The 23,819-nt window shown below is 38.6% G+C and overlaps 2 protein-coding genes across 9 annotated transcripts; one reads left to right on the top strand and one right to left on the bottom strand.

Moving 5' to 3' along the window:
* Positions 1 to 1,393: 1,393 nt before the first annotated feature.
* On the bottom strand, positions 1,394 to 6,113 carry LOC133251406 (proline-rich protein 36-like). Its single transcript, XM_061423813.1, has 2 exons — positions 4,882 to 6,113; positions 1,394 to 2,016 (listed from the first exon to the last, which is right to left on the bottom strand). Exon 1 carries the CDS (start codon positions 5,605 to 5,607, stop codon positions 4,903 to 4,905), a length of 705 nt encoding a protein of 234 aa, XP_061279797.1. The 5' UTR covers positions 5,608 to 6,113; the 3' UTR covers positions 1,394 to 2,016; positions 4,882 to 4,902.
* On the top strand, positions 5,108 to 23,585 carry RNF14 (ring finger protein 14). Of its 8 annotated transcripts, none has more exons than XM_061423804.1 (9): positions 5,108 to 5,197; positions 7,406 to 7,581; positions 9,832 to 10,001; positions 11,027 to 11,178; positions 13,860 to 14,387; positions 15,713 to 15,941; positions 19,277 to 19,449; positions 20,389 to 20,519; positions 22,149 to 23,585. In XM_061423804.1, exons 3-9 carry the CDS (start codon positions 9,848 to 9,850, stop codon positions 22,204 to 22,206), a joined length of 1,425 nt encoding a protein of 474 aa, XP_061279788.1. In that variant the 5' UTR covers positions 5,108 to 5,197; positions 7,406 to 7,581; positions 9,832 to 9,847; the 3' UTR covers positions 22,207 to 23,585. The 8 variants fall into 8 exon arrangements, with proteins under 8 accessions (XP_061279788.1, XP_061279791.1, XP_061279787.1 ...); XM_061423803.1 differs by having other exon boundaries at positions 5,175 to 5,264; XM_061423805.1 differs by lacking the exon at positions 5,108 to 5,197 and adding an exon at positions 5,284 to 5,368.
* Positions 23,586 to 23,819: the final 234 nt, after the last annotated feature.

A 23,819-nucleotide genomic window follows, 5' to 3' on the forward strand; every position in this document is an offset into this window, starting at 1 on the left:
TAAATCTCACCCCTCTTTCCTTCTTACAGTGCCATGTTACCTTGGGGTTACAAAACTCTTTTCACTGTTATTCAGGGGAATAATAATAAAGTGCCAGGTTGCAAGTATAAACATGATCATTCTGTGCCTATTATTGTAAATCAAATTTTGCCTTGGATCAGAAGCACAGAAAACATTTTTATACTGTCAGCCACCGCAAGCCTTTTTAGGAGTCTGTTTTTATATAACCCTGGGATGACCTGAGGTATTGTTTGAGCTGTACTGACCAGGGAAGCTGGCCACATTGGTTAGTCTGGCTATTTTTCCTTACAGATCTGAGCACTTTCCTTGGGCAAAGTGTTAACCTGATTTAAGCATAGCATTAGGGTTAATAACATGGCTCAGGACTCCAACTGCCTGGGTTCAAAGCCTGGCTTTGTAATTTCCTATCTGTGTGACCATGGCAAGCCACTTAACTTGTCTGTGATCAGTCTCCCTGGCTTTAAAACAGGGATGATGATGGTAATATGTTATAGGGTTACTGTCACGTTTAGCTTACTCCATGCAGAACATTTAGAATAGCGCATGGGACATGAATAGTGCTCTACTTGTTAATTATTTATAATTATGCTTTTAGCTCTCAATTTTTATTTTTGAGTATGAAGCCCCTGTTTTAAAGAAACACCAATTTTTCAGATTTCCAGGTGATAGTAGTAAATTTTTTGAGATCCACAGAGTGAGGAAGTATATAACGACAGGAGATCAGCTGTGAAACTTCTGTACTGGGATGAGGCCTGCCACTATCCAGTCCTGTCCCAGAGTTGGGGCAAGACTTTCCCTTCCACACCACTGCCCCTCTATATGTCAAGGCTTGTTTCAGGAATGCTTGAGAGGGATGGCCGTTGAAAAGGAGTCTGGCCCCCCCGGGCAGGTGGGGTGAGCTCAGCAAAGGTTGTGGACACCATTGGATGCCAGTGATGGATGAACCAGTGCAGGTCCTGATGGAAGGCCTGCAGGTCCCTGCAAGACCAGACATATTTTGTGACTCACTTTTGCTTCTCTACCCAATGGCAGGTTTTTGACCTCTGGTCTAGGTCACACAACCCATTCTCTCCTAGCCCTGGACTCCATCATCATCTAGTGTTCATGAGGACAGGGTATGGAGTTAAATCTCTTTCTCTCTCTTTGTGTTTTCATTCTACCTATCATGACATCATAAACTGTAATCCTGACTTCCCTGGGGCCTTCTCTTTTAATTCTTAAAGCCAGAACGGCTTTATTCTGTCTGTATTTCTGTTTCAACAAACCCTAATTCTTTTACAAGCTATATGAGAGGGTCAGACTGATGAGGAACTGGTCCTAATACTATAGGTCACCACTGAATAACACTGGTAAAATCATTTCACCCCTTAGCACTTCAATTTCCTCATTTGTAAAATGGGGAGATACAATTACTTTGGTCATGGGGTCCTGGGTGTTAAAATGAAACAATGCATGTAAAATGCTTAGCACAGCAGAGGATTAGGCATGTAGGGAAAGCTCAATTTAAACTAAATGATGCAAAACCAGGCACATTAAAACCAAAGCTACAAAAATCTTACAGAGTCTAGAAAGAAAATTAAGTAAAAAACTCTCTTTATCCAAACCTGACCTCCAAAGTGGACTCTGCTTAGTTCACTTTAAACTTTCATCCAAACTTTTAACACTGCTTTGAAATTCTTCTATTCCCTCTGTCCTGTGACCTCTGACATGAAGCCATGACATGATGTCACAATCACCTTTTACTTTGACTTTGTGAGAATTTCCTGACCTGGTTCTTTGTCTCCCTCCTTTTTAGCAGCTGGGAGATCTCCGCCTGCATTCATGGGCTCATCTCCAAGCACTCTGCAGTGGGGTTTCACTCTTGGTTTTATTTCTTTTGGCTGAATATGAACAATATTAGTGGATGACTTCAGAGATTCTTCTTCCTTCCTTTGTCTTTTTAAGGAGTACATTTCTGGTTTTGATGTCCATTACAGGGATAGTTAGGTTTGTGCTCTGTAACAGTCAAGATTTATAGTACAGAGGATTAGGACTGATTATTTGCATTTCAAAAATTTCCCTTCTGTGGCAGTCAGGAAGCCCCTCCAGTACCCAATTTTTTCCCACCTGACTTTTCCTTTCTCCTGCATTCAGGACCAGCAATGTAATTTGTGAAGCTCAGTGCAAAATGAAAATGCAGACCTCTTTTTTCCAGAGTGGCTACTCCATTTTACATCCTCAGAATCAATATATGAGGATTCCAATTTCTTTGCCACTTCACCAACACTTGTTATAATCTGTCTTCTTTTTAAAAATTCTTTATTGAGATGTAATTGGCATACAACATTATATTAGTTTCAGGTGTATAACATAATAATCCAATATATGTATGTATTGAGAAATGATTTCTACAGTGAGTGTAGTACATACATACAGATTTTTTTCTTGTAATGAAAACATTTAAGATTTATTCTCAGCAACTTTCATATATAGAATATTATGTACTATATTCACCATGGTTTCCATAACATCCCAATGAACTATTTATTTTATAATTAGAAGTTTGTGTCTTCACCCACTTGCCACCTCTTGCCTCTGACAACCATCAAACAGTTCTCTGTATCATGAGATTAAAAAAATTTTTTTTCTTTTTATTACAGTGGTTCTAGTAAGTGTGACTAGGGTTGCACAGAGTCGGACACGACTGAAGTGACTTAGCAGCAGCAGCAGTGAGTGTGAAGTGGCTTCTAATTGTGGTTTTGATTTGTATTTCCCTGATGACTAGGCAATGCCAAAGAATGCTCAAACTACCACACAATTGCACTCATCTCACACGCTAGTAAAGTAATGCTCAAAATTCTCCAAGCCAGGCTTCAGCAATATGTGAACTGTGAACTTCCTGATGTTCAAGCTGGTTTTAGAAAAGGCAGAGGAACCAGAGATCAAATTGACAACATCCGCTGGATCATGGAAAAAGCAAGAGAGTTCCAGAAAAGCATCTATTTCTGCTTTATTAACTATGCCAAAGCCTTTGACTGTGTGCATCACAATAAACTGTGGAAAATTCTGAAAGAGATGGGAATACCAGACCACCCGACCTGCCTCTTGAGAAATCTGTATGCAGGTCAGGAAGCAACAGTCAGAACTGGACATGGAACAACAGACTGGTTCCAAAAAGGAAAAGGAGTACATCAAGGCTGTATATTATCACCCTGCTTATCTAACTTATATGCAGAGTACATCATGAGAAACGCTGGACTGGAAGAAGCACAAGCTGGAATCAAGATTGCCGGGAGAAATATCAATAACCTCAGATATGCAGATGACACCACCCTTATGGCAGAAAGTGAAGAGGAACTCAAAAGCCTCTTGATGAAAGTGAAAGTGGAGAGTGAAAAAGTTGGCTTAAAGCTCAACATTCAGAAAACTATGATCATGGCATCTGGTCCCACCAGTTCATGGGAAATAGATGGAGGAAACAGTGGAAACAGTGTCAGACTTTATTTTTGGGGGCTCCAAAATCACTGCAGATGGTGACTGCAGCCATGAAATTAAAAGACGCTTACTCCTTGGAAGGAAAGTTATGACCAACCTAGATAGCATATTGAAAAGCAGAGACATTACTTTGCCAACAAAGGTCCGTCTAGTCAAGGCTATGGTTTTTCCAGTGGTCATGTATGGATGTGAGAGTTGGACTGTGAAGAAGGCTGAACGCCGAAGAATTGATGCTTTTGAACTGTGGTGTTGGAGAAGACTCTTGAGAGTCCCTTGGACTGCAAGGAGATCCAACCAGTCCATTCTGAAGGAGATCAGCCCTGGGATTTCTTTGGAAGGAATGATGCTGAAGCTGAAACTCCAGTACTTTGGCCACCTCATGCAAAGAGTTGACTCACTGGAAAAGACTCTGATGCTGGGAGGGATTGTGGGCAGGAGGAGAAGGGGACAACAGAGGATGAGATGGCTGGATGGCATCACTGACTCGATGGACGTGAGTCTGAGTGAACTCTGGGAATTTGTGATGGACAGGGAGGCCTGGCGTGCTGCAATTCATGGGGCCCCAAAGAGTTGGACATGACTCAGCAACTGAACTGAACTGATGACTAATTTAGACGAGCCTTTTTTTCACATGCTTACTAAACATTTGTATATCTTCTTTGGAGAAATGTCTATTCAAATCCTTTGCCCATTTTTAAATTGAGTTATTTGTCTTTCTGTTGTTGAGTTGTAGGAGTTCTTTATATATTCTGGCTTTTAAACCTTTATCAGACATATGATTTTCAAATTTGTTCCCCTATTCTGTGGGTTGTCTTTTCTTGATAATGTCCTTTGAAGTACAGAAGTTTTTAATTTTGATGAATCTATTTTTCTTTTATTTCTTGTGCTTTTGTTCCTAAGAACCTATTGCATAATCCAAGTTCATGATTTACTCCAACATTTTCTTCTAAGAGATTTTTTAGTTTTACTGCTTATATTTAGGTCTTTGATACATTTTGAGTTAATTTTTGCATATGGCATGAGGTAGGGGACATGTAATTTTAATTCCCACTCAGCCTATACGCTTTGGTAAATTCTTGAACCTTTCTCAATTTCTTCACTTTTAAAGCAGGAATAACAAATAGTATCTAAATTTTAAGGTTATAATGAAGTGAAAATTTACATAAAACCATGAGTACAGAACTTGAAGCATCCCTACGCTTAATAAACACTTAATAAACAGTAGTTATTACTGTTACAATATGACCAATGAGCGAATGCCTTCATAGTGGAGGTGCCAGAAAGATAGGTAGCATTTCTGAGACCGGAGTCCCGGGAGGAAGAGGCTTGCCTTCTCTACTTGGGGGAGCAGGTGTACCCCAGGTAGTTTTCTGCCTCGTGATTTACCTCTAATGATTGGTAGAAATTCTAATTCCGAGGCACATTCCCAGCAGGGGCCCCAGAATCTGCATTTGTGTCATCGTCTCCACAGGCATACTTAAGTGTGGTGGGCAGCGGTACGGTGACGGTGGTCGCGGCTGCAGCGCCGGTTTGACCTGCGGGGGGCGGCCGAGAGGCCGCGGCGGTCACGGCGTCTGCGCAGAGCCCTTCTTTCGCCGAGGCCTCCCAGCCAGATCCGCCCGGCTCAGCTGACAGCTCCGAAGACGGAAGAGGCGGTCCGCCGGTTGAGCCGGGCGTCTCCAGGCGGGGCCAGCGAGTGGAGGTGAGGGGACCCGGAGCTAGGTTGGAGGGCGGAACTTTCGAGCCCGGCGCGGTGGGGCAACCGGAAGGTACGGTGGGAACTGCGCTCCAGGCGCGCGAGGCAGAGAAGGGCGGCCGGGCCGGGACTGCTTGCTTAGCAGGCTTTAACTCCCCGGACCCGGGACCCGGCCCGGTAAGGTCCGCGGGGTGCCCAGAGGAGAAAGGCCCTGCCCCTTCGGGACCCCTGGGCGGGCTCACACGCGCGCAGCGTCCTTCGTTTCCAAGCGCTGGGGCAGGTAGCAGGGCTCGGGCCTGCCACCCAGCTGTAGGTGAGTCGCACAAACGACGACTCCATACGCCGCGCAGTGAGCCGTGGAGACACGGCAGCGGCGTGCTGACCCCCTGCCTCCCGGCCATGGGTGAAACCTTCATGGTGTGGCCTGGGAGAATGAGTAGGATTTTCCCAGGCCCGAGGGAAACCCGGCGGAGGAGGGGCTTCCCTCACTTTTGTAGCGGTTTCCGGTTTGCATAAAAGTCATATTAAACTTGAATCCTCTCTTTTCCTGACACCGGGGTTTATTCTTGTTCCTGTGTTAACAGCTGAAGAAACAAGGTGATCTGAACCCCGTTTTATTTTTATATTAGCTCTGTGACCTTGAGCCAGCGTGGACTTAAAATGTCCTTTTTCTGTGTATAGTGGAAATAGGAGTAGGACTTTCTTCATGGGGTTGTGGGAATCTAACGGGTTAGTGCATTTAAAGGGCTTACAACAATGCCTGACACATGGTAAGAGTTCACTCTTTTTGCTGTTATTGTGACGACCAACCCAACGTGCTCCTGGTGGGATGTGGCAGTGCAGTCCCTGAACCTTGATTCTAGTCCGCCATTGCAGCAACCACATCTCACCCCAGTTCAGTTCTCACTTTTTCCAGTGTCTAACCTAAAGCACTGCTAGATTCTGAGAGCAATATAGAGAGAGGCAAAACACTTGATCGTCGCCCTTAAGGAACTAATGTAGTCTTGTAGGAGAGGAAGCGCAAGTTCAGAGGAAAAACTGTAATGCAAGGTGGGGTGTGACAATGTCATAGGAAAGTTACAATAAAAAAATGGTTTTCTGAATTTTTAAAGAAAGACATGCTAATTGGAAGTTTTACATGGAATGGGGGTTTTGGAGATGGGTCTTGAAGACTGAATAGAAAAAGAAATTCATGTCAGCAATTTTAATTAAGGGACTGGGACCTATGGCAGCTTCAGAAGCTGGGGTCTGGTGAGTTGGGTCATGAGGAGCTGCCAATGGGAAACAGCTTGGAGTAGAGTTTCTTAATCTTGGCTGCACATTAGAATAACATGGTGAACTTGGATGACCCATGTCTGAATTGCTCTGGGGTGCAGCCTGGGTATAAATTGATTTCACCTCATTTATAATGTTTGAACAGGAAGAAACAAAAAGCTTAATTACATTATCACCGTGTATTACAGCATTTACAGTTCTGTAAGGTGATGTGAAAAGACTTAATATGTAGTCCATAGTAGTCCTACTCGATACATGTAAATTGATCTAAATTTCATTGTTAGCTTATTTGGGAGTCACACATCTGAAAACATGGCTTTAAAATTACTGTTTTATATTTTTTGCATATTTTAAGGTATTCATAGCATTCTCCAGAACCCATCTATGGACCAATCTCCCTTTCTCCTTTATTCCCTGTTGAAGAAGCCTGGTAAAGCATTTAGAATAGGACTTAAATGTTTGTGTGTGAGCACTTTTATTATTTTGTTTTTAAATACCCTGCTACCTTCCTTAAATTAACCTAATGTTGAATGTCCCTGGCAGGATTAATTCGTTAGTGGACAAAAGGACCAACTGGAGGGGTAGGAAATGAAGGAATAGAAGAAGTGGAAGAGGAAAGGAAAAACAAAAACAAGAAAACCGCAGGAAGCGGTTTGTTATGGGGGCATGTTGTGCTGTCATCTCATATGACCTTGGTGTTCTTAGCTCCTCCCAGGGCTGAAGGCGGTCAGATAAGAAGGGCACTCTGATTATTGGGAACATGCAAATATCCTTTGAACCACATGGCTCAGTTAGACTCACCTAGGTGATTAGTATGCAGCTGTAGACTAGGATTGACTGTGTGTTAGGATGTGCTTGATTTTAAGTGATTGTTACGGAAATTCAGAATTTAAATTTGGAGAGGGTGCTAACACCATCTTTTGTATTTTTTTTCTGCAGATGGCAGGGTTTCTCTAGTATATCTAGTATGTGTTCTACATCTTGGCCTTTTATCCACCTTCAGCAGTCTCATCTCCATCATCTTAAGAATAAATGAGATTTGCATGAGTTCCAAACTTGGGGCTGAAATACAAACTCCAGTGCTGATATCCTTTTCTTCTAGTTGTTATTAACAGGTACTAACTGACCTTAAATAGAATATATCACTGTGTCTTAGGTAGGGACACAGCTTAAGCAGAACCATTATCATCTGCTAGAAAATGTACTTTTTGAAAATGGAATTATTTTAAATGAATTTGAGTTTTGCAGTGTCACTTTTTAATAACATGAAAAACCATGTCCTAACTTTTCTTTGTGCATTCCAATTTAGAAAATATTTCAGCCAAGAGGGAGCATATTTGCACAGTTATAGTCTAGTATTTTAATCAATAGAATGGTAATTTTTGGTGGTGGTTTTACTAATTTTCACAGATTCTCACTACATATTTTTTGCATGTTTGAATTATCTGACAGTGTGGTGTATCTTTCAGTTGCTGTAATTAAAAAGCATTTGTACAGTTTAATTATAGCATATTTTCACTGTTGGTGTTACCTAGAATAATGATAAATCTTAAAATTGATTTGGTATTATTTCAAAATTTTAATGTTATTTTGCTGCTTCCTCAGTTATCTGTCTTACATGTTATCATCCTTGTAACAGTCTCTAGAGTAGGGTGTTCTCAAGTAGGAGCAATTTTCTTCCCCCTCCCCAGTGGCAGGGGTGTGGTGGATATTTGGTTATGTCTGGAGATGTTTGTGATTGTCACAACTCTTGAGGAAAAGGGATGCTGCTGGCATCTAGTAAGTTGAAGCCAGACATGCAGATTCATGTCCTCTAATGCACAGGACATCCTCCCACGACAGTTGTCTGTTCCAAAATGTCAGTAGCACTGAGGCTGAGAAAACCTGCCATAGAGATTCCTGTGGATTTAAAAAATTCATTTATTTTTAAGAAGTATATCAAATATACTTTGACTGCTTTTGTGAGCAAGGCACTTTTCTAAGTTTAGAGAGCAAGTCAAAGTAGTTTGTGAATTGTCCTTGAAAAAATTTTTATTGTGCTTTCTTTTCTCAGTTCAGTTCAGTTCAGTTGCTCATTTGTGTCCGACTCTTTGTGACCCCATGAATCGCAGCACACCAGGCCTCCCTGTCCATCACCAACTCCCGGAGTTCACTCAAACTCATGTCCATCGAGTTGGTGATGCCATCCAGCCATCTCATCCTCTGTCGTCACCTTCTCCTCCTGCCCCCAATCCCTCCCAGCATCAGGGTCTTTTCCAATGAGTCAGCTCTTTGCATGAGGTGGCCAAAGTATTGGAGTTTCAGCTTTAGCAGCAGTCCTTCCAATGAACACCGAGGACTAATCTCCTTTAGAATGGACTGATTGGATCTCCTCGCAGTCCAAGGGACTCTCAAGAGTCTTCTCCAGCACCACAGTTCAAAAGCATCAATTCTTCAGCGCTCAGCTTTCTTCACAGTCCAACTCTCACATCCATACATGACCACTGGAAAAACCATAGCCTTGACTAGACGGACCTTTGTTGGCAAAGTCTCTGCTTTTTAATATGCTGTCTAACTTTCCTTCCAAGGAGTAAGCGTCTTAATTTCGTGGCTGCAGTCACCATCTGCAGTGATTTTGGAGCCCCAAAAATAAAGTCTGACACTGTTTCCACCGTTTCCCCATCTGTTTGCCATGAAGTGATGGGACCGGATGCCATGATCTTCGTTTTCTGAATGTTGAGCTTTAAGCCAACTTTTTCACTCTCCACTTTCACTTTCATCAAGAGGCCTTTTAGTTCTTCTTTACTTTCTGCCATAAGGGTGGTGTCATCTGCATATCTGAGGTTATTGATATTTCTCCTGGCAATCTTGATTCCAGCTTGTGCTTCTTCCAGCCCAGCGTTTCTCATGATGTACTCTGCATATAAGTTAAATAAGCAGGGTGACAATATACAGCCTTGACAATATACAGCCTTTTCCTATTTGGAACCAGTCTGTTGTTCCATGTGCAGTTCTAACTGTTGCTTCCTGACCTGCATATAGGTTTCTCAAGAGTCAGGTCAGGTGATCTGGTACTCCCATCCCTTTCAGAATTTTCCACAGTTTATTGTGATCCACACATATCATACCTAACTGAAAAAGTCAGCAATTATAAGAACCACAGCTGTCCTTTTTGAAAAAGGCTGTTACTGTGTTGATCTACTGGAATATTAGATATGCCTGTCACTTTTAGTTAGATAGAAAAGTGAGAATATTGATTAATTCTTTGCAGGTGTTTTTGAGGAACTTTCTTCTGGGGGGAATGGGGTTGTTGCGGGGAGGGCCATTAGACTTTTCAAGACTCTGTGCCTTTTCTGTTCTTAACTGACTTGAATGATTATCTTCAGCTCCTCAGAAAATTAAATGTCGTCAGAAGACCGAGAAGCTCAGGAGGATGAATTGCTGGCCCTGGCAAGTATTTATGATGGAGATGAATTTAGAAAAGCAGAGTCTGTCCAAGGTGGAGAAACCAGGATCCATTTGGACTTACCACAAAATTTCAAGATATTTGTGAGCGGTTAGTTAATATTCTCTTAAACAGATTTTTTCTCGATAAAGGTTCTTCTCAATTTCTTAGTGTACCCTAAGTTATTTATCATCTTGTGTTTATAGGCATTAGTGATACATGGTAGTATTACAGATTTAATGCCTGTTTCTGTTTTAATTGAAAATAAAGGGTGAACAATTTTCAATTTAATTCTGCCTTTTTGATCACAAATATTATCCTGCATATTTCATGCTTCCTAATCATCTAACTAGCAGTTCATCAGCCATGAGTCATTGGCTGTTAAATAGGGGTAATAAAATAGAAAATGAAATAATAAATGTGAAAACACTTGGAAAGGTTTGGTTGTTGTTAATACTATTTGGTTTCTAGAATCTTTTCAACCACCATAAACACATGACACTACTACTCTGTGATCTTTTGCTTCAGAAAAAACTTAAAAACTAGTACTTTTGATACTGTATTCACAGAAGACATTATGAATACTTTCTCAATATGTTTCTAGTGTAACAGCTTTAAGTAAAGAAAGTAAGTGTGATAACTGAAAATGAAACTTTGATTGTGAGGGTGTATGTGTTGTAGCTTGCCCTCAGCCTGAGATCATTGCATTGGCATAAATTCTCCCAACTCTGATTCATTGGAGTTGGCACATGCTTATCTAAGTAGGTCATGGCTTTTTGATAGAAATAATGTCTTTTTCTCTAGATTGTGTCTTTAATTATCTACTGTAAAAAACAACAAAAGAAAACATTGTGTATTACTTGCTCACTAGTGTTAGGAATTATACTCAGAAGTGTAGCAAGAATAAGTTGTGTATCTTCATTTTAAATTTCATGATGCTTAGTAGATTTTTTTAAGGGCTTTTAAGATTTTTTTAAGGTGGTGGCTCCAAAGTAAAATTAAGAACAGAAAGTGCTTTGGGGGAGGGTTTTTATCCCCTCAACCAAAGCATTATGTTTTTCTTGAGCACTGCTCAGCAGTAATGGACACTCAAGTGTTGACCAGCTGATCCTTTCTAATCTTTGTTTTTGGTTCAGGCAATTCAAATGAGTGTCTCCAGAATAGTGGCTTTGAATACACCATTTGCTTTCTGCCTCCACTTGTGCTGAACTTTGAACTGCCACCAGATTATCCATCCTCCTCCCCACCTTCATTCACACTTAGTGGCAAATGGCTGTCACCAACTCAGGTTAGACCCGAAACTTAATTTCTATCCATTTTTAGAAACTTAAAAAATCATCTTTAATTGAAGACTACCTTGATGATCTTGAATTCAGTGCATGAAGAACAAATGGGTTTGATGTTGTAATTTTTTCCCCTTCATGAATTGTAATGCTAATAAGTTGAAAATGTTTGGTGTTTTAGAAAGGAATGGCAATAATTAGAATGATTAATCATTTTGAATTGCAGTAGGAGTAATTTTTAATCAAGTATATTGTTTGTCTCCTTTTCTTGCTATTTTCCCATTGAATCTGTATTATAATGGAGACTATAGGTCCTCCTCATTTTCCTCAGATGTTGGTATTGCTTTTTATTACTTTTATACATTCCTTAAATGAAAGATTTAATTGTAATTAGGACTAAAATTGAGCTAATGTAGTTATAATAAACATTCCTTAAGAACACATAAGAGCGCCTTTGTAAAAGTCTGTGTATTAGCAACAGTTGTTGACTGAGCTCACATAATGTGAATGCACACAAATAGAAATGCATATGATTCCTGTAGATATCTCATTAAGGCTTGAGATCTTATATTACGAGCTTTCATTTCCTCTGGGTCGTATATCCTTTTCTAGTAACAATGTCAGCTCTTGATTGAGACATAAATATGGCTTGAAGCTAAGATAATGTATTCTGGAATAGATAATGGATCAATAGCAGTTACTTTTCTAGAAGTCATGATGAAGATTGATAGGCTGATGTATTAAGACAAAAGCTGTCAGAGTTACTTGACCTCAAGGAACAGCTTGTCAGTTTTTCTTTTTTGGCTATGTAATTCTCATTCCCACCACTGTTCATTCATCACCAGGCTGATCCTTGGATGAGAGTGCATTTGTAAAATTGAACTTAGAGTTTAAAGACAAAGTTAAAATTTTAAAAAAAGAATAATACATGTAGAATAAAAAGGAGATTCACCTTGCATTTAATATCTTTGTCAGAGGTAACACATGCAAGACAGTGGATTATTTACATTTAGATCACTGAGAGTTGATTAAATTATCTAGACATTTATAGTCCATTTCTCCACAGAGCTCTTGATACTTTATGTTCATGCATGTGTACACATGTACAGTTGCAGATTCCAACCAAATAGCATCTACTTAATGCTGGCTTTTAGGGTATAGAGAGAAGAGAGTTGCTCATTATTTTATGTTACATAGCTAAAATTACAGTAGGACTCTCTGTCAAGTAAATTTTTGTCCATATAATTGGCATTTTAATCTGTCTCTTAGGCTCCTTCTTCCTTCAATTCTTATTTGTTACTGGGCCCTGATTCCTTGGCTTTATGAATTGCTCCTGTTGATAATGAAGTTGACTCATGGACCTGTTCCTCACTGAATTTGATTGATAGATAGAAGTGGGTTTAGTTTTCTAGTATTTTCCCTATTTCTCTTCCAATATATACATACACACAGTGTCTTTCATGCTCTTCTCTTTCTGCTTCCCTCGTTCCTCACATGTATGTACATCTCAGATACCTCTTTAGAGAAGGGACGAGAAGAAAAGAGGATGGAGGAGGATGACTTCTTCCTTGGATTTGGTGACTCAAACATTCAGAGCTTCCCTTTTAGTATTTATTACATTTTAAAGATTTCATCCGGTTTCTTATTGATCATGAAAGCACATTTATGCAAATGTGTAAAAGCATTTGTTGTCCAGTCTTGAACAGTCAGTGTTTAATTTTGTGCCCATATAGAGTTTAGTGAATAGCACTATGCAGTGTAAGGAGGAAAATATGGTTCTTTTTTACTTCAAATGTCAAATTTACAAAATTTATTTGTACCTGGAAGGCTTATTCTTTGATGTTTACCTAAAAAGAAAAGCTGCTTATGAACCTGAGCTCTACTTAAAAATCTTCTTATATTTGCCTTTCAAATTGAACAGACCAGTTTTAAGGAGGAAAAGTCAAAATAGTTTAAATTTTGGTTGCCTAACTTAGGAAATGTGAGCTTTGCCTATGGCAGTCAAATCATGTTAAGGGCTTGTAATCATGTCCAGGTTCAATATCAGTCTGCTTTCCTCTATTAACCTGGATCTGGTGTAAGCTCAGATTGCCTAGTTAAAATCAGCTTATAAATTGGAATAACAAGGACTCTGAGATTAGATTCTGTTAGTGATTTTTTTCACATAAGTTGGCTTCTTGATACAGTTGAAAGAATTAATTTTAAAGCTTGGATGGTATTTTTAAATTGTTTTTTGCTAATCTTTATTGTAGGGTACCAACAGGGCTAGTACTCCAAAGGAATAGAAATAGTTCATTTTAAAACTAGATCTCTTCTCCTACGTGAGATAGATAGCAGTACTAAAGTAAAGAAAAATAAAGAACAGAAAAGGCCCTCCATTTCAGTAGCCCATGTGTAAACCTTGTTCTCTGTCTGGTAGACTCTTAATTGTCTCTCTGGTTTTATGGGACTTCTTTTAGCTTCTGACCTTGTGTCTGTGGCTCGTGTTGCTGAATAGTTTAAGAAGTACTTTGATAAGAACGCTGATGCTGTTGTGCAGCACAGTTTATCACAGAAGTGAAAAGAATACTTTCTGCTTCCTAACAGGAAGTATAAAGGTCTAAATTAAAAAGATTTCAAGGGAAATTAGGAGTTGACAGCATCATCTTTCCAAACTCACCAGCATCCTCATGTGTTTTTCCCCTAGCTATCTGCTCTCTGCAAGCACTTAGACAACCTGTGGGAAGAACACCGTGGCAGCGTGGTCCTCTTTGCCTGGATGCAGTTTCTTAAGGAAGAGACCTTAGCATACCTGAATATTGTCTCTCCTTTTGAACTCACGATGGGTTCTCAGAAAAAGGTTCAGAGAAGGATGGCTCAAGCTTCTTCCAACACAGAGCTAGATTTTGGAGGAGCCACTGGATCTGACATAGACCAAGAGGAAGTTGTGGACGAGAGAGCCGTGCAGGATGTGGAATCATTGTCGAGTCTGATCCAGGAAATCTTGGACTTTGATCAAGCTCAGCAGATAAAATGCTTTAATAGTAAATTGTTCCTGTGCAATATCTGTTTCTGTGAGAAACTGGGTAGTGAGTGCATGTACTTCTTGGAGTGCAGGCATGTGTACTGCAAAGCCTGTCTCAAGGACTACTTTGAAATCCAGATCAGAGATGGCCAAGTTCAATGCCTCAACTGCCCAGAACCCAAGTGCCCTTCAGTGGCCACTCCTGGTCAGGTAACTCTTCACTCCTCCGACAGCTGCTCCCTAATTCTCTCACAATTCTCCAAAGGGAGGCATTCTCTCAGGAACTTCTTGATAGGGCTCGTTAGGACAGTCTGAGACCTTGGAGCCAGCCCACCAGTTTTATTGTGTCCATGATCTTTATTTAAACAAATGTAAATGCTCCCTTTGCTGGCTTTGGAATGGGTGGTCCTTGGCAAGGATGAGCATTAAAAAAATAATTCTGGTGATTTACTCTGTATTATCTGCTAGGAGGGGGAACTACTACCCAGTCTGTGTGAGGTTGGGATCTGGAGGGCTTATCCCTTGCGATGATTAACCAAATGTTTACAGACTTTAAAGATAGCCTGCTTGGTTGTTTCTTCTTCTTCTTCTTCTTTTTTTTTTTTAAATCAGCTCCTTTGAGGCATAAATGTACTCATTTAAAGTGTACATTTTGCTTAGTTTTGACAAATGGGTAGACCCAGGTAACCACCATCTCAGTCAAGATATAAACTTCCCATACTAGCTTAGTTGGTAAAGAATCTGCCTGCAAAGCAGGGAGACCCTGGTTTGATTCCTGGGTCATGAAGATCTTCTGGAAAAGGGATAGGCTACCCACTCCAGTATTCTTGGGCTTCCCTTGTGGCTCACCTGGTAAAGAATTCACCTGCAATGCGAGAGACCTGGGTTTGATCCCTGGGTTGGGAAGATTCCCTGGAGGAGGGAAAGGCTGCCCACTCCAGTGTTCTGGCCTGGAGAATTCCATGGATTGTACAGTCCTTGGGGTCGCAAAGAGTCAGACATGACTGAGCCACTTTCACTCATTCACTCACTCATACTTGGTTTGATTTTGAAGTGAGATAGAGGGTTTTATTTATTTATTTTTTTTATATATAACTTTATTTTAATTGGAGGCTAGTTACTTTACAATATTGTATTGGTTTTGCCACACATGACATGAATCCACCACAAGTGTACATGTGTTCCCCATCCTGAACCCCCCACCCACTTCCCTCCCCATCCCATCACTCTGGGTCATCCCAGTGCACCAGCCCTGAGCACTCTGTATCATGCATTGAACCTGGACTGGCTATTTGTTTCACATATGATAATATACATGTTTCAGTGCCATTCTCCCAAATCACCCCACCCTCACCCTCTTCCACAGAGTCCAAAAGACTGTTCTATACATCTGTGTCTCTTTTGCTGTCTTGCATACAGGGTTATCATTATTTTCTATTCATCTGGTTTTTATGCTTGCTTCCTAAAGATCTCCTTTAGGATCAGAACTGGTTGGGAAATCATCAAACTTAACGATGTTTTATATTTCCCTCCAGGTCAAAGAGCTAGTGGAAGCAGAGTTGTTTGCCCGTTATGACCGCCTTCTCCTCCAGTCCACCTTGGACCTGATGGCCGATGTGGTATACTGCCCCCGCCCATCCTGCCAGCTTCCTGTGATGCAGGAGCCTGGCTGTACCATGGGCATCTGCTCCAGCTGCAATTTCGCCTTCTGTACCCTGTGCAGACTGACCTACCACGGGGTCTCTCCATGTAAGGTGACAGCAGGTAGGTTGTAACCGTGTGATCTCAGTCTCCCAGCCCTCCCCCACCCCCTAGAAAAGAGACTTATCACTTCAATTCTTAATTTGGAAGAATTGTATTCTTCTTTGTTGGTTCAACAGATATTTTTATGTCAGTTACTACCTACATTCTGGGAATATAGCAGTGACCAAATGCCCTCATGGAACTTACATTCTAATGGGAGAGATAGGCAAACCAAATAAATAAGAATATTAGATAGTGGTAAATGCTGAAGAGGAAAAAAAAAAAAGGTACAGCAGAGACAAGCTATAAAGTGTTCTGAAGGGGAAGACGTTTGGGACTTTATTTAGAAAAACCCAGTGGAGGCAAAGTGGTTTGAGTAGACTTGAAGGAAGTAAGGAAACAAACCATGCAGATATGGAGGGGGAGCATTCCATGGAAGGAATGACACGGTAATTTCTATCTATGAATGTGGAATAATGTAGATCCTGGCAAATGCAGAGCATCTGAGCTATCACTGTTGTTTCCATGGTGCACACGTTTGATCAAGTGCTTTCTCAGTGAGCCCAGGAGGTCTCAGAATCTTCCTCAACACAGTACTTTAGAAAGCCACCCTCTATTGAGGTAGGCTCAGGAAGTGAAACCTGTTAGCCATTTCTGATTTAGATAAGGATTGAGAAATCAGGCCCTTAACATCAATTTTACTAGGCTTTGGTGACTTAGTGTTTCTCAAATTAACAGGGCTGATGATAATAGCTACTTCATAAGGTTGTCGGAAGTTTGAAATGACCTATTGTAGTGCTGCTGAGAGTTGTTATAGTTGTTATACTGGTCAGTGACAGGGTAAATACAGAAATTGGGAGTCAAGGTTTAAAACTTTTACAGCAATTTCATTATTGCTGGCCACTGACTAAATTTTATGTCAGTCAAATACAATAAAAATTTAGGATTATTTTTTGTCTTTCTATGCATTTTTATAATAATTCATTTGATTATATTTTGCAAAAGTATTGGTCCTTGACAGAGTGGGAGGAAAAATGTGGTTCTCCACTGAAGTTTGAGAATGGGCATTTTGCATGTGAAATGCAAAATGGTAACTTTTTAAAAAATTTGTATATTATTTATTATTAAAGTATAATTGATGTATAATTTGTGCTAATTTTTTCTGTACAGCAGTGTGATTCAGTTATACATATATGTACATTCTTTTTTATATTTATATTTTTTCCATTATGATTTATCACAGGATGTTGAACATAGTTCCCTGTGCTATACAGTAGGACCCCATTCATATATAACAGTTTGTGTAACCTCAACCTCCCCAATCCATTCCACTCCTGGTTTCCTTGGCAACTACCAGTCTGTTCTTATTTTGTAGATAGGTTCCTTTGTGTCATATTTTGGATTCCACATATAAGTGGTATCATATGGTATTTGTCTTTTTCTTTATGACTTTACTAGTAGGATAATCTCTAGCTGCATCGATGTTACTGCAGATGGCTTTATTGCATTGAACATCTTTTCTGTACCTGTTGGGCCATCTGTTTGTCTTCTTTGGAGAAATGTCTATTTATTAATAGTTATTTTTCCATTTTTCCATTGAGTTGTTTGTTTTTGTTGTTGAACTGTTTTGTTGTATGAACTGTTGATATATTTTGGAAATTAAGCCCATGTCAGTTACATCATTTGCAAATACTTTCTCCCAAACCATCTCTTTTTAGTGATGGTTTCCTCTGCTGAACAAAAGCTTATAAGTTTGATTAGGTCCCATTTGTGTATTTTTGTTTATTTCTATTACCTTGGTCAGAAAATGTTTTGCCTCTGTTCTCTTCTGAAAGTTTTATGGTGTTATGCATTAGATTTAAGTCTTCAAACCACAAAATGTTAACTATTAATGCCAATATTGCTATAGTTACTGATTGTTAGCAGAGTGTCATCTCCAAGAAAGGACCCTGACAGGAGAATGAGTAAATGGAGTATTTCCAGTCACCTATTGCAGAGTCTTGTAGAGGTTATGGGCAGATGTGATGGAGAACTCACCAGAGTATAATATAAGCCTTTACTTGAGACTTTGGTATCCTTATCATTGAGAGGCTGAAATACCTTCCAGGTATTTCACAATGTTTGGGGAGTAAATCAAAGATAGACTTGGGGATTTCAGCAAAATTGGGAATCTCTTTCTTAGTCTCTATATGTTAAATATTACCATACAAAATATATAATACACTAATAATTTTATTATTTTGAGAACATTAGAGCAGGAACCTCTGTCCTTAAGATGTCTCGGAATATAAAAATGCTTTGAACTAGTAGAGGAAATTCAAATGACAGGATTTAAAAATACATGTCTGCTGCATCTCAGTAGAAGTGTTAAAGTCATGGGAATGAACAACACAGGGAAAGAATTCATAGGTGAAGGAAAAGTCCAGTTATAATTCTGCTCCAGAATTGTCTACTTCTAAATAATATGAGGAAGGTAAAATAATAAAAGAGCCAGAACATTGTTGAGAGAGGTCTTTAATTAATTGTGTTGAAAAGTTAAGGTAATAGAATTGTGAGCAAAAGCCTTTGTTGACAAATAAAGCCTTTGGAAATAGCTGCCCATTCCATTTGAGTTAAGTGATAAAGCAGTAGAAACCAGATTGATGAGTATTAAGCAGAAAAGTTGGTAGAAAGGACTTTTCCTTTATCTGTTGGTGGTAAATTTTATTCACTGGCTTTTTTCTTATATATGCAGAATTGAACCATTGGTCTTTGCCCTTAAATCAAAGGTGCTTTTGTTTAGTTTGGCAGGTCTTGTTATTAAATGGTGAATGATGCTGACTTAGTAGAAAATCAGTGTCTGTTTCAACCTCTGTGTCATTTGATAAGTCAGCCTTTAAACTGTACTACTAGTTGTACTAGTTGCACAAAAATATCAACATGAATAAGTTAAAATCAAAGGAAAAAGGTAAGCTATTATTCTGTCACATTTAGGAAGTCCAGCTTTTCTACTTGGAGAATTCCTGTCTGCTCTTCGTCTTTCATGCATGTGTAATTTTTACCTAGTTACAACCTAAATATATTTTTTGCTGGCTTCTGTAATGAGTATTTTAATTGAGTTGTAGCCATCCTAATTATAAGTTTTAATAACTAAATATGTCATTAAGTGGTTCCACACATAATTATTCCCTTGGACATTTAATTTGTTTGCCATTGTTATATGCGTCTCTTTGCATATAATTTTACTTTGGATTAATTCCTTATGATAAAATCCAAGGAATAACATTATTGAATGGTCAAAGGTTACGATCATTTTTAATGGTTTTTAATGAGCTTAACAAGTTGTATAAAAGTTAATTTTCCATTTCACCTTCTAGAGAAATTAATGGACTTACGAAATGAGTACCTGCAAGCAGATGAGGCCAATAAAAGATTTTTGGAACAGAGGTATGGTAAGAGGGTAATTCAGAAGGCACTGGAAGAGATGGAAAGTAAGGAGTGGCTAGAAAAGAACTCAAAGAGCTGCCCATGTTGTGGAACTCCCATTGAGGTAAAAGTTTGGGGACAGACTTGGAGGTCTCCCTACTTGCAAGCATGTTATGATTTCCTCAAGAAGCCTTTTAATTTTGAACTAATTAAGAAAACATATATTGGTATTTATTAAACCTTCTTGGAAGATTCAAATTTACTACTAATTATTGTTATTGGTATTAAATATATGTAGATGTCCCTTTTCATACAGTGCTTCCATACAGTGATGGTTTTTCTCAGCTTGTATCTACCTCAAAATTGAATGAGTTATGAGGAGGCCATGTTAGAACTATAGTCAACTCAACTCATCTATATTATTTTTTTTTTTAAAAAAGGCTGACTTCTCAAAACTATTTATCCTGGAATTTAACACATCTTTTTAACAAGTTCCTGCTTATGAAATACAGATATAAGTCAAAATAGATAAATCTATTGCTTCTTGACAAAACCTTAATATGTTTTAAAATCAAAATACATGTCTTTGCATTTGATTGTTGTTCCAATCCATTATATCTGAGCTAACCTGGATGATGATGCCCCAATTACTCCATTAAGGAAACTGGCCTTCTATTTAACCACTTTGACATGCCTCAGCTCTGATAAAATGGGAGACTTGGGTACCAAATGTTTACTAAGATTTATGTAAAAAGTTTAAATCCCACATATTAAAGCCAAACATCTTCATAATCAATCTAACTACATAATTCACATATACATGTTTGGTTTGTATTTACTGTTTATCAGAAGAGATTTTGCTTAGTATCTAAGTATTTCCTGTATTTCACTTGTAATGCCAAAGAGTTTAGGCATTAATATTTATCAGTGTGTGTTAACCTGTGTTTCTCAACCCTGCATCAGAAAAGGGAGACGATAAGGAGAGGGTTGCACCAAATCATTTTGTCAAGTGCATTTCTCTTTTGCTTTTACAGCCTTGATATTTTTCTCTCTTTCCCACCAGAAATTAGATGGATGTAACAAGATGACATGTACTGGCTGTATGCAATATTTCTGCTGGATTTGCATGGGTTCTCTTTCCAGAGCAAACCCTTATAAACATTTCACTGATCCTGCTTCCCCATGTTTTAACCGGTACGTATGCACAGAACTCCTACTCTCAGCAGTTTTTTGGTACTTGATTTGCAGACCACAAGCCCAGTAAATTTTAGCTCTGTTTATTTAGAAAACTTTTTATATTTTCTTTCATATATTTTTCATATTTTTCTTTCATATATTTTTTCATATATGTTCCTCATATATGCATTTTCTTGAAAATGAGTTTTATGATGAAAATATACTATCTGAAGATTTTCTTTAATTTATTATCATCCTCAACTTTTTTAGTGAAAAATTTCAAACGTACAGAAGAGTTGAAAGGATAGGACTATAATATCTTTCACCAAAATGAAAAATTGATAATATTTACCATATTTGTTTTATAAATTTATTGCTTAACTACTTGACCATAAGTTGGAGACATGATGAGTCATCTCTATATACTTCCACACATCTTTCCTAAGATAAGAAAAGTTTTGTACATAACAGTAATACCTCAAAAAATTTAACAGTGGCATACTGTCATCTAATAAAATATTTAAGACTTATCAGCTATTCCCCAAAATATTTTTTAAAGCTGTTTTATTATACCAGGATCTAATCAAGTTTAATTATTTTATTTGATTCTGTTTCATAATAAAGCAAAGTATTACCCACTTTTTGTTTGTCTGTATTGAGCGGAATGTCGACCTTCTGAAGAGTCCAGGCTGTTGTCCTATGTAACCTTACCTCCTGGAGTTTTGTTTCTCCATGGTGCCTTTTAGTTTGTTTCTCTTTGCTCTCTATTTTCTGTAAAGTGGAAGTTAGCTGTAGAATGGAGTTTGGCTAGATTTAGAGTAACATTTTTGACAGGAATACTTAACAAGAGGTGGTGTACTTCATGTTGTATCACGTCAGATCCATAACGTCAGGCTCTCTCACTATTAGCATGATCAGTTCTATCATTTGTTCCATATAAAGGTAAGGTTTTTCTTTTGTTGTTAGTGAGTGATCTGTGGGAGGATTCCTTGGCACAGTGTGAATATCCTATTCTCCACCAGCTTCAGTTTCAACATCAGTTGATAATCCTTGTTAATAGACATCTGTGGGGTACCTACAATCAGTTCTTGACGTTATGAAACTATGAGTTGAAGAAACCAGCTGTGCCTATGAACCACTGGAAATAAAAGTATTGAAAATACAAATTTTAAGTAACATAAGAGGAGGAAAAGAAATTGGCAACTGTAAAACATTCTACTAGAGAGTAGAATTCTGGAGAGTATTCTGCTGGAGAGTACAAGGTGAAGATGGAAAGGATGGGGTGATTAGTATGTAGTAAAGTTACAGTGTTTTGAAGGAGTGCAGCTTCTTGACTGCATGAATTTTTCAGTCTTGACTTATTCCACATATTATACACATTGAGTGTTAGTTTTTATGATACCTGTCTCCCACTCTTGTTTCTCCTTGGCCCTTGAGAGTTGTCTGGATCCTTAAGAAAGGGTTGTTCCTATAAACTTTAAGGCAGCTTGTTTGGAGGGATTCACATTTCAGCCTTCCCAGTAGAATAATTAAAGGAAAGGAAAAGATACTATCAGAATAGTGCAGAAAATGTATTTTAAAAAAGGAAAGAAATTATATTCAGTTTCTATCAGGTATATTAAAATGTACCTTGTTTTATGCGTCCAGGTTGTTCCATGCTGTGGATGTTAATGGAGATATTTGGGAAGATGAGATTGAAGACTAGTTAACTTCTACTGCTCAAGATATGGAAGTGGAATGGTTTGCCCTAATCTTTTGTCAAGTATACAGAGTAACTTTGCAGGATATTTAGGGTGCCGTTGATTCAGTCTTCCTGTGTAGAAGATATGGAAGAACAAGGTTTTATTTTCACGTGTTACTACTGATTAAGGCACATGTATACATTTTTTCATTGCAGCATAATTGAGGAAGTATTAAGCCAAAGGTTCAGAAAATGAAAACTAGAAAATATTAAATATTACAATGTGCCCGAAGCTTTGAATAGTTAAAAGTTAAATATTTATTTTCTTCTCCAAGCTTTAGGGAAAGAGAGAGGGGTCAAGAGTTAAAGACCTTTTTATCTCTGAGAAGCATCCCTCTAAGACATTCTGTGGGAGCTCTGTCAGTAGTACTCCTTAACACCTGGGGTGGGTAGAAGCCTTACTAAAATTGTGCCGAGAGCCTGATCTTACTTACTCCATATTACATTCTTTCCAACCTGAATTTCTGCTCATTTTGTTTGGAGGAAGCCCCTTACTCTCTAACTGAGTAAGCCCAGTGTCATTTTGATCTGCTGCTTTTCAGAATAGAAATTTACAGATAATTTAAAAAATATTTTTTAGTATGTAAACACTGTAGGTCACCTGATATATTTATCAGTGGTCTATAGTCCACTGGTTTTGAGCCAAGTCTAGAATTTATTGACAGTGGCTTAGAAGAATTTCAGACCTTTTAAATTTCCCTGTTTCTTCTAGGCAGTAGAGCCTAGATTCAGAACAACTTGTCTTTGCTACCTTTTGTTCTACATTCTCTCCGGTTGACCCTTGCCCTACCTTTCATTGGTAAGGACAATTTTAATTTTAGCTGCAACAGCTCATATTTTTATTTCCCCTGCTGGGATAGGAGAAAACCTAATATATTCCCAAGCTGAACTTTAATTATCTGCATTTTGAACACTGCACCACCATAGTTCCAGTGCTAAGTTTCTGAATTCTTTTTGAAAGGGCTTCTCTAATGCACTATGGAAATTTGTTTCCCTATCCTCTCTTGTTTTTTTTTTTTTTTTGGCATCAGCACTGTTTCAGGGGATGATTTTGGCTTGATACCTAGATCCCTGTTCTTGGGTTTTGTTGGCTTTTTGAAAAATTGCCTTCCTTTATGGTTTGGTGAGTGGGTTGGTAGCAAAATAAGATTTTGGGTAAAAAGGACAGAAGAATTCAGCTATAGCTGTGAACATGTTCTTTTTTCTACCTTGTCATAGAAAACTGGGGAATCACTTTTAACCATTTTATGTGTGTGTATCCAAAGAGCACGGACTGTTTCTGGATTGTCAATGAGGATGCTAAATCTTAAAAAAATAAAAATTATTTAAAAATTGTCTTATAATCAGAGCAGAGTTGCTGTCACCAAGGCAATTATCACATTTAAAAACTATATGGCGTATAACACATATTCTTAAAGTGAGCAGAAGAAAGTCATGGAACAGTGTCTCCTCTTTTACCTAAGCTTGTGACTAAACTTAGAATTTGGGCCCCATATTTTGTTTAATCTACATGGACTTCAGTTCAGCACATTTTATATAAGAACAAAAGTTAACTTAAAAAATAAGTTGAAGATAAG

The sequence above is a fragment of the Bos javanicus genome, chromosome 7 (assembly GCF_032452875.1).
Source record: "Bos javanicus breed banteng chromosome 7, ARS-OSU_banteng_1.0, whole genome shotgun sequence".
Taxonomy (NCBI): domain Eukaryota; kingdom Metazoa; phylum Chordata; class Mammalia; order Artiodactyla; family Bovidae; genus Bos; species Bos javanicus.

What these genes read in the sequence shown, in the direction of transcription:
- LOC133251406 (XM_061423813.1), bottom strand. Translation starts at nt 5,607, where the DNA reads ATGAAGGTTTCACCCATGGCCGGGAGGCAGGGGGTCAGCACGCCGCTG.
- RNF14 (XM_061423804.1), top strand. Translation starts at nt 9,848, where the DNA reads ATGTCGTCAGAAGACCGAGAAGCTCAGGAGGATGAATTGCTGGCCCTG. An exon ending in AATGGCTGTCACCAACTCAG is followed by an intron (nt 11,179 to 13,859) that starts GTTAGACCCGAA and finishes TTTTTCCCCTAG; the next exon opens with CTATCTGCTCTCTGCAAGCA. An exon ending in GTTGTGGAACTCCCATTGAG is followed by an intron (nt 19,450 to 20,388) that starts GTAAAAGTTTGG and finishes CTTTCCCACCAG; the next exon opens with AAATTAGATGGATGTAACAA.